The 9,230-nt window shown below is 43.5% G+C and overlaps 3 protein-coding genes across 7 annotated transcripts in view; 2 read left to right on the top strand and 1 right to left on the bottom strand.

Annotated features, from left to right (window-relative positions):
• LOC107668157 (uncharacterized) overlaps positions 1-3,983 on the top strand; it is a 5,643-nt gene extending 1,660 nt beyond the window's left edge. The window contains exons 2-5 of the mRNA XM_016459952.1: positions 890-998; positions 1,074-1,204; positions 2,561-2,763; positions 2,952-3,983. Coding sequence (XP_016315438.1) covers positions 890-998; positions 1,074-1,204; positions 2,561-2,763; positions 2,952-3,735 — 1,227 coding nt within the window. The 3' untranslated portion in view covers positions 3,736-3,983. The remainder of the gene's footprint in view (positions 1-889; positions 999-1,073; positions 1,205-2,560; positions 2,764-2,951) is intronic.
• A 348-nt stretch (positions 3,984-4,331) lies between these two features.
• Positions 4,332-7,104, bottom strand: pigm (phosphatidylinositol glycan anchor biosynthesis, class M). 2 transcript variants are annotated; one of them, XR_001631856.1, is made up of 4 exons: positions 6,984-7,104; positions 6,800-6,901; positions 6,549-6,722; positions 4,333-6,415 (listed from the first exon to the last, which is right to left on the bottom strand). XR_001631856.1 is itself a non-coding variant. In XM_016459948.1 (3 exons), exons 1-3 carry the CDS (start codon positions 7,089-7,091, stop codon positions 6,558-6,560), a joined length of 375 nt encoding a protein of 124 aa, XP_016315434.1. In that variant the 5' UTR covers positions 7,092-7,104; the 3' UTR covers positions 4,332-6,557. The 2 variants fall into 2 exon arrangements, 1 of the variants encoding a protein (XP_016315434.1); XM_016459948.1 differs by having other exon boundaries at positions 4,332-6,722.
• A 1-nt stretch (position 7,105) lies between these two features.
• Positions 7,106-9,230, top strand: part of snx16 (sorting nexin 16) — a 4,943-nt gene continuing 2,818 nt past the window's right edge. The window contains exons 1-3 of one of the 4 annotated variants that reach the window (XM_016459946.1): positions 7,106-7,579; positions 7,821-8,124; positions 8,911-8,997. In XM_016459946.1, the coding sequence (XP_016315432.1) occupies positions 7,873-8,124; positions 8,911-8,997 (339 nt within the window). In that variant the 5' untranslated portion in view covers positions 7,106-7,579; positions 7,821-7,872. The other 3 variants (XM_016459944.1, XM_016459945.1, XM_016459947.1) reach the window with 3 other exon arrangements.

Genomic DNA, 9,230 nt, shown 5'->3' with positions numbered 1-9,230 from the left:
TCACTGGTCCAACTCCACACAACGTGTATCCTTCATACAGCGTTGCCATGTTTCTCCGCGGCTAAGTGATTTCTTCTATCGCGAGACTCGTCCCACCGTAAAACCAGAACGAGAGAATTTCTACACAATCTTTGCAACACTGCCTCACTGTGGTTTGGAGTAAATAATGATCTTAAAGGTCACATATTGTACACCTTTCTGGAGTTTTATTTTAGGTTTTGATGGCCTTAAGAATATATATTTGCGGTATAGATCCTTTCATCGAACGCACGCGCGTTACCATGGTAACCCGTCTGGCCCTAAGTTAACTTCCGGTCTGTGTTTGTTTATCGATCAGACTCATTGTATATAATTGTATAGTAATTATATATTATTATAATTATATAATCTTAACTATTATTAATATTTCAATAAGTCCAAACTTCATATTTACGATTGTAATAAGTAAATAAAAATAAAAGTCCAGTTGTCATTTTATAACTTTTAATACAATATTGCAAACTACAGTTTCTTGGCTTGTAATAATATCCTTATTTACTTAATATTTTGGCATAAAAGAGAAATGTATAATTGTGACCCATACAATGTATTGTTGGCTATTGCTACAAATATACCCCAGCGACTTAAGACTGCTTTTGTGGTTTAATATTTGAATAAGTCCAATCTTTATATTATGATGGGAACTGAGTGAAATAAAAGACAAATTGTCATTGTATAAATGGTAATAAAATATCGCACTCTGCATTATTTAGGCTTGTCAGGAGCATTTGTGTCAGATTTGGCAGCTTGATTTCTGGCCCGTCAGTGATGTGGTGTGTGTGAACAGCTGTGTGAAGCCTGGATGATGACTGGGGTCCGAGCTTCATGACGTCTCTGCTTCTCTCCTCAGACGGATGTGATGCATCAGAACGTGTTCGACTACATTCACGTAGACGACCGGCAGGAGTTCAGACGGCAGCTGCACTGGGCTATGAACCCTTCGGCTCAAAGCGGCTCGGGTGCGACTTCAGCCACATATAACACACACACTCCAGACTCACACTCGCTGTGTAACGCTGGTGTCTGTTCTGTAGGTGAAGATCTCGTGGTCAGCAGTTTGTTTCAGTCTGAGACGGGCGACGTTCCTCCAGAGTTCTCCTGCTTCCTAAACCGCTGCTTTATCCTACGCGTCCGCTGCTTACTGGACAGCACCTCCGGATTCCTGGTGAGGGGTTCCTTCAGCTTTCAGTGCACAGTGCACAGGCCACAATCACAGATAAACAGAGGAGTGTGTGTGACGGGAGACTTGTGTTATGCTTTTCATAACCCTTTGACTGAAGAGCAGCTCCTAACAGTGTTTGCCATGAGATTTTTCCGTAAATACATTCCACAGAGAAATAATTCCAGACCGGTTTCATGGTTTCGGCTCGAGTTTGAGATCTCAGGGTGTGATTTGGCTTTGTGTGCTTCAGGAAAGACTGTGTTTGCTGCACATGAACAGGGTTAGACAGCTGCTCTTGACGTTAATGTCCTGAAGATGTTACCGTACATAATCACTCACAACTTTAAAGGGTTAGTTCACCCAAAAATGAAAATTAGCCCATAAATTACTGACCCTCAAGTCATCCTAGGTGTATATGACGTTCTTCTTTCAGACGAATCTAGTCGGAGTTATATTAAAAATGGTCTTTGATCTTTCAAGCTGTTTAATGCCACTCAGCGGGTGTTGCATGCATCAGTCCAAAAGAAGTGAAATAAAAAGCGCCCATCCATAAAAAAAAGTGTCTCACACGGCTCCGGGGGGTGAACAAAGGCCTTCTGTAGTGAATCAATGCGTTTTTGTAAGAAAAATATCCATATTCAAAACGTAATAATCACTTTAATGTAGCTTGCTCCAACCGTTGTACACTGGACGTATGAGTTCAGCTCTGCGCATGCACCACTCAGAAGTGACGTACACAGAAGCGCAGCGGAGAGATCAAAACAAAACAACGGTCACTTATTAGAAGTACAAAACGAGGATTTGTAAAGAAGAATGTCGGAGGATTTGGATATAAGCCAAGAGGAGACTGGTTTTCCTTTGCTAAAGTAAGGAAACTTTGCTTCCTTTGCTCCTGTTAACAAACGTTGGTTTTCACGAGACGCACCGGCGCATGCGCAGCGCTGACCTCATACGTCATCTGTCCGGAGCTGCTTCTGTGTACAACTGCTGGCGCAAGCTACATTAAAGTGATTATTACGTTCTGAATATGGATATTTTTCTTACAAAAAAGCATCGATTCGCTACAGAAGGCCTTTGTTCACCCCCCGGAGCCGTGTGGGACACTTTTTTTTATGGATGGGCACTTTTTATTTAAGTTCTTTTGGACTGATGCATGCAACACCCGCTGAGTGGCATTAAACTGCTTGAAAGATCAAAGACCATTTTTAATATAACTCCGACTGGATTCGTCTGAAAGAAGAACGTCATATACACCTAGGATGCCTTGAGGGTCAGTAATTTATGGGCTAATTTTCATTTTTGGGTGAACTAACCCTTTAAGAACAGAGTGAAGATGCCTGAACTTCTCTTTGCTTCCAGACGATGCAGTTTCAAGGACGATTAAAGGTCCTTCAGGGTCAGAGGAAGAAGACGGCGTCCGGAGCACTCCTGCGTCCTCAGCTGGCGCTGTTCTGTGTAGCTGTGCCTCTGCTCCTGCCCTCCATCACCGAGATGAAGATGAAGAGCGGCGTGATGAAGGGCAAACACAGGAACCCCTGCGTTCTCACCTCATTAGATCACAAGTAAGAGCAGATTCTTTCCTGCTTGTGCAGTTCAAAAACAGCCCTTCATGAGACTGTCTATAGTTTGGAGAATTATATTCTTTGCATTACTATATTTTCAGACTAATATTGCATAGATTCAGGCATGATGGAGAGTTATGGGAACAGTTAGTGCTGATTCATGAGTCTGTGTGTGTTTGTCTCGGCAGTGACAGAGACGATCCTCTCAGACCTCTCGCGCTTCTGAGGCCACACATGAGCGAAGACGTCAAGTACAGGAGCGAAGGTCCCTACGGTCCAGACGAGCCTCTGAACTTCTGCAGGTCGAGCGGTCAGAACCTGGACTGCGGCGCGTGGCCCGTGAGAAGCTCCGGCGCTCGGCTCTGCAACCACACGCACTACGGTAAACCGTATCGATCGACCCCTGGATATTACAGTAACAGAGCTGAGGCGTACGGGAGTGCCGCGCACGACTACAGCACAGACAGCATCAAGAGCGAGAACTTCTGCTACGAAGATCCCGGCGAGGGATACGACGCACACGTGATGATCGAGCCGCTCGTAAAGCTGGAGCAAGACTCGGACGTGGAGAACGGCTGCGGACGGCCCTGGACGGCGCTCGAGCGTTTCCCAAACGGCACGCAGATGAAAGCGGAGGGTGGATACGGCGAGCAGTACTCCTCCTGCCAGAGGCTGAAGGGAACGACGTACAGCAGTCATTATCCCTCTAACGCTTACGGTGGGGCACGACCGCTCAAGTGCGTCCTGAACAGAGAAGCAGTGAACTCTCAGTGTGTGGACACCTACGCTGCTGACAACAGAGGGTACGTACAGCACGACTACAAAACGGGTTACGAGGTCAGAGGTCACGGGCTGCTTCACTGCATCAAACAGGAGCCCGTCGACGCTCCGCTGTGGCACGACATCCACAGCACCGGCCAGAGGAACAACACAAGCTGTGCCAAGATCAACCCGTGCGTCTTCATGCAGTAGCGCTTCACTTTCATTCTGCCATTTATTCAGTTTGAATCTGGACACTCATGTGCTGCGTTTCAAACCCACAATCATCCTGTTGCTGGCACACACACAAACACACAACACTGCAAAACATGATGTTCTTCCTCAGGATTTCTGCCTTGTTTTTCAGCACAAATATCCAAACATCCTTAAATCCAGATACATTTACTGGAGATGCAAAATGACTTGATATATGTGAGCCTGCAGCACAAAAGCAGTGTTAAGTCGCTGGGGTATATTTGTAGCAATAGCCAACAATACATTGTATAGGTCAAAATTATAGATTTTTCTTTTATGCCAAAAATCATTAGGATATTAAGTAAAGATCACGTTCCATGAAGATATTTAGTAAACTTCCTACCATAAATATATCAAAACTTAATTTTTGATTAGTAATATGCAGTGCTAAGAACTTAATTTGAACAACTTTAAAGATGATTTTCTCAATATTTAGATTTTTTTGCACCCGCAGATTCCAGATTTTCAAATAGTTGTATCTCAGCCAAATATTGTCCTATCCTAACAAACCATACATCAATGGAAAGATTATTTATTCAGCTTTCAGATGATGTATAGATCTTGACCCTTAATTGACCCTTATGACTGGTTTTATGGTCCAGGGTTACATATGAAATCTTGATTTCTGAAAAAGTGTTCAAAATTGATTTTACAAGAACAACTATCTGTTTTTCCTTTGAACTTTTGTTGTTGTTGTTGTTGTCTGAGCTCATTGACTGATATTTGTTCGGGGTTTTTTTCAAGCTTTAAGTCACTCATTTAGATTCATTTTTTCAGAAAACAAGCCATTTTTGCTTGTATCTTGAGTCAAGAATGTTTAATTTTTGTACTGAAAAACAAGACAAAAATACTAAGAAAATCATTTATTGCAGTGAAGTTTTTTGTCAGGTTCAGTGTTTGAGTGTCTGGTTTAGATTTTCTTTGGTGGGCTTTCATTATGTTCTTCTATTTACTTTTGTATAGTCAGGCTAATATTTCTTTCTTATTTTCTGTTTATTGAAAATGGACAAGTAAAAATTACTAACAGAAAAATGAGAACAGAAAAAAATGACAATAATCTGAAATGATTCTGCTTATTTCATTTGAAATAGTAAAAGACAAAGATTGATTTGAAGGTTCAGGATTTGCTGAGCGTCTAATAGTACATCATCATGATCACTGGTTTAATTTTAACAGTTGTTTTATTAAAGCATTTCATCTGCATGTTTATGAAGTTTAAAGGTTTAAAAACGGAAGGATTTCACCTGAAGTTTGTGTTCAGATATCAGCCGGATCAACGACACAGATCTTCTTATATCTCACTAAACAGCCAAGAGGTGAAAAAACTAACTAATATGTTGAAGCAGACCAGTAATAAAACATATTCAATAATAAAAGTCAAATATTTAGGCTCTTAAACATTGTGATGTTAAATTCGCTTCAGCATTGATGAGTGTTTAATAGAGCATGCTCTGAAGTTTCTGAAGACTTTATATAAAACTACTGTTTAAATGTATCAATAAATAGTAATGTATTAATAAATAATAATGCTGCACTTGCACTATTGGGGCTAGAAACCCTGCGAGACGTAATGTCCTCGTGACACGCTTGGCTTCCTGGTGATTAATGAGCTGTTTCTGGAAGGTTCATTTCTAGCAATAATTTGTATTTATTGTTTAATGACCTTTTGCACTTTTTCAGGAAGGATTTTAACACGACGTTTTGCCTCTGGCATTCAATATGGGCAATAAATATTAACAGAAGATACAGTGATGCAAAGCAGCAACTCAAATGTGGGTCTTCCTGTTATATTTATTACTTTTATAAAAATAAAAATCTTGTATGACAAAAAGTCCATGCATATGTACTATTGTAGTGTCTTGCTATGAATAGCGGCAGAAATAATCATTTCCACTTGTGATTCACATTCTCCTTTTGAACACTTTAATAAGTGTGTGAGTAATAACAGTGAATTTGTCAGACATAAACAGATCTGCAGAGGCCAGTATTTTGGGGGGAAAGAATGTTTACCAGAACATCATGTGACAACAGAAGATTTTTAAAGCTTAAATCAGGGTTCTGCTGTAATGAAGCAAACACAGAGAGACCCAGCTAGTCCCAGCAGATGGAGATGATTTAATCCAGTTTAACCCTGATCTGCTTCAGCAGCTGTAGTGAGGTGGAGCTGGGATTAAATCATCTGTCCAGATGAATTATTCAATTGAAGCAGTGAATCTACTTTGAATTGAGCGGCTTTGCTCTCCATGCACACGTCATCAGGATGATATAATCGCATCAGATGCCCCGCCCACCGCCACTCAACACTCACTCCTATTGGTGCTGACATCGTCTGGTGGGCGGAGCTTGTCTCTTCACTCACACCTGTAAGAAACGCCTCAGACGTGTAGATATCGTTCATAAACATGTTTGTTAACACTCATGATCATTTCTGCATGGACACAAACACTCGTTATCACCATCACAAAGCATTTACACGTCTGAAATGTAAGTCCAGTAAAAGTTGAGACTGTCTAAAAAATAGTTTGTGTTTAAAGTGTTTGTGTTTAAAATCCTATCAGCTTGTTCAACATCAGATCTGTAAAACTGCTGTAGGGCGACATCTAGTGGTCATCTGAATCAGCTCGTCCATCTCCAGGATCTGCAGGAAAAATAGATTCCAGAGACATGCAGAAACACTCTTGTACATATCTTTATATGTGATCGTTGCACATGAGTATTATTCAAGTTGCCATAACACGTGAAGTGATCATGTTCAGGTGGAGTTTTCTCACAGGCGTCTGTCAGTCGGTCTTCTTCAGCTGGGCCTCTGCGGGTCTGTAATGGGAGATTATTTGTCCCAGTATGAGAGAGTTTATGAGCAGAAACAGCAGCCCGGCGATCCAGATGAGAGCGAAAGTGTTCCAGCCCTCGAACTCCAGATAATACGCCGGCGACAGCCACAGCGCCTGCGAACACGACAGACGGCTGCCCAAACCACAGACTCACGCTGTTAGAAACACAAGACGAGGAATATTCATCTCACCTGTCCCACAAACCACAGCAGCAGCAGCCCGAGGCCTCGTCTCAAACCCAGCGTCAGTCGAGGCAACACCAGCGGCAGCAGACACAGATACCACAGAAAATACTGCAGAGAGAAGCACAGCAGCACACGGTCAGCAGAGGCTTCAGACGCCGAAGAAACAGCCGAGAGCCGCGTGCGTGCGCACCTGTGAAGTGCAGACTTTGTTGAAGCTGACGAAGACGGCGGTGTGGATGAAGCAGCAGAAGGGCAGGTCGCAGCGGAAGGCCAGCGAGGACAGCAGCAGCAGCAGCATCTGCGGCAGACACACACACACACACACACACACACACACACACACTTCCGTGTCCCGAATCCACGTGACTGCAGATCACAAGAGTCTGACCAATCGGAGAAGTGCCATGAAACACCGCCTCTTTTGTGCCACGCGACTCATTTCTGTCACTTCTTCTTCTTCTTCTTCTTCTTGTTGCTTTACGGCGGATCGCAGACTTATAAGTGCATTACCGCCATTTCTGTCACTTCGACATTGATCAATATATTCATGTGTACAGTTTGTTCAGGGATTTTACTGTTCGATTAAAACGAAACAAACCTTGAAAACAGAACATATTGCATCAGTCCAGTGCGACCGAAGCGATTTTTGAACCGATATTAGTTATTAGCTATTTTTTTTGTTTGTTTCAAGCGTACCATGCGCATCATCTCCGCCGTGGCGTGATGACGTTTTTCCGGCCGAGCGTCAGACGGTGGATGGAGGAATAACAGCGAGCAAAACATACAGTAAAGATGAACATATTCACTTAGTATTACTACTATAGAACATGTGAAATGCGGCTGAATTGCACAAGATAATCAAGTATGGTGTACATGTGCTGTTGTTTGGTTATCGCGTGTTGTTTGTTTGGCTTTAATCATTAATCACTGTGACGTCACCTTCCGTCGCGCTGATTTTTCTCCTCAGACTGTGTGTGTGTGTTTATATTCCTAACGCCACTCGAGCTGTCCTCACAAACCTCCTCAGGACGACTGCTCGTGTGTCTCCGCAGGCCGTGACTGCGACCGTGTGTGGAGCGATGGCCACACCGTTTGTTCCGGTACCCGTGCCCATTGAGCGCGCTCCGCGGGCGGACCGTAGGAGAGAGAGAGCCGCGGCTCCGGACAGATGCCCGAGTCCCGTCACCCGCGCCAGGCTCAACGGCACCGAGCGCTCGGTGGAATATTCCAGCTACCCGCTTCCAGAGACTCCGGGACAGAGCTGGGAGGAGCGGCCTATCACGCCCACCGTGCTGGGGTACGAGGTGATGGAGGAGAGGGCCAAATTCACAGTGAGTCCTTCAGATCTTACATTAATCACAGCAGGATCAGCTCCGTTTCTACAGAGATAGTCTGGTTCAGCGTCAGGACCCACATTTCTTCTTCTTCTTCTTCTTCTTCTTCATTGGAGTTTTACGGCAGTTGGCATCCATAGTGTTGCATTAGGACCCACATTTCTCTCGGTTTCTTCTCAGTAGTAGAATTGAGTAAGAACTGCAGCAGGTCTCTCTTCGTGCTCATTGGTTTGTGAGTCATGTGTGTCTGACCAATCACAAGCTGCAGCCCCGCCCACACGTCCTCTAGCTTATCCCTGTGATGGGAGAAACCAGAACATGCATGTTTTTACAAACTGCAAATGTAGTTTAAAATGACATGTATGTATGTATAAGACGTGTTTCTTTATTGCATTGGTTGGCCTGTTTTGGGTGTTTTATGGCTAATCAGGCATGGATAAGAGAAAATGAACTACTGCTCTTCCTTTTTATTATACAAATGTGCTATTAAAATGCTGAAAACTGATCTAAAATCAGGTAAAAACCAAACAGACGCTGGTTTATGGGTTCACTGAGATCATCAACAGTGACATTCTGAAAAGTTTTTAAATGTTTATAAGCCTGATTTACTGAAATCAAATGATGAAGGCAGTGCTCCGAACCACTGATTGGAAACAAGAGATTTGAGGGGCTGTTGTAGCTGGGAAAGGGGCTAAAGATCATGAGTCTTACTGGTCTGATGATTCTGCTCAGTGTTTTCTTCTGTCTGGTGTGTAGAAATGACTAAATGTCCATCTGCTGCAGGTCTATAAGGTTCTGGTGAGGAAGACTTTGGACGAGAGCTGGGTCGTGTTCAGACGCTATACTGACTTCTCAAGACTCAACGACAAGGTCAGTAAGATCGACGTCTCTGAGTGTTCAGCAGCAGTTCCAGTGTGTGTGTGTGAGAGAGAGAGAGAGTGTGTGTGTGTGTGTGTGTGTGAGAGAGAGAGTGTGTGCGTGTGAGTGTGTGAGAGAGAGAGAGAGAGAGAGTGTGTGAGTGTGTGAGAGAGAGAGAGTGTGTGCGTGTGAGTGTGTGAGAGAGAGAGAGAGAGAGAGTGTGTGAGTGTGTGAGAGAGAGAGAG

This window comes from Sinocyclocheilus anshuiensis, unplaced genomic scaffold (assembly GCF_001515605.1).
Source record: "Sinocyclocheilus anshuiensis isolate Anshui unplaced genomic scaffold, SAMN03320099.WGS_v1.1 scaffold2677, whole genome shotgun sequence".
Classification (NCBI taxonomy): Eukaryota; Metazoa; Chordata; class Actinopteri; order Cypriniformes; family Cyprinidae; genus Sinocyclocheilus; species Sinocyclocheilus anshuiensis.
The sequence above is the reverse complement of the archived record's forward strand: the minus strand, read 5'-3'. Positions and strand labels throughout refer to the sequence as shown.

What these genes read in the sequence shown, in the direction of transcription:
- pigm (XM_016459948.1), bottom strand. Translation starts at nt 7,091, where the DNA reads ATGCTGCTGCTGCTGCTGTCCTCGCTGGCCTTCCGCTGCGACCTGCCC. An exon ending in ACAAAGTCTGCACTTCACAG is followed by an intron (nt 6,902 to 6,983) that starts GTGCGCACGCAC and finishes TTCTCTCTGCAG; the next exon opens with TATTTTCTGTGGTATCTGTG. An exon ending in TGCTGTGGTTTGTGGGACAG is followed by an intron (nt 6,723 to 6,799) that starts GTGAGATGAATA and finishes TCGTGTTCGCAG; the next exon opens with GCGCTGTGGCTGTCGCCGGC.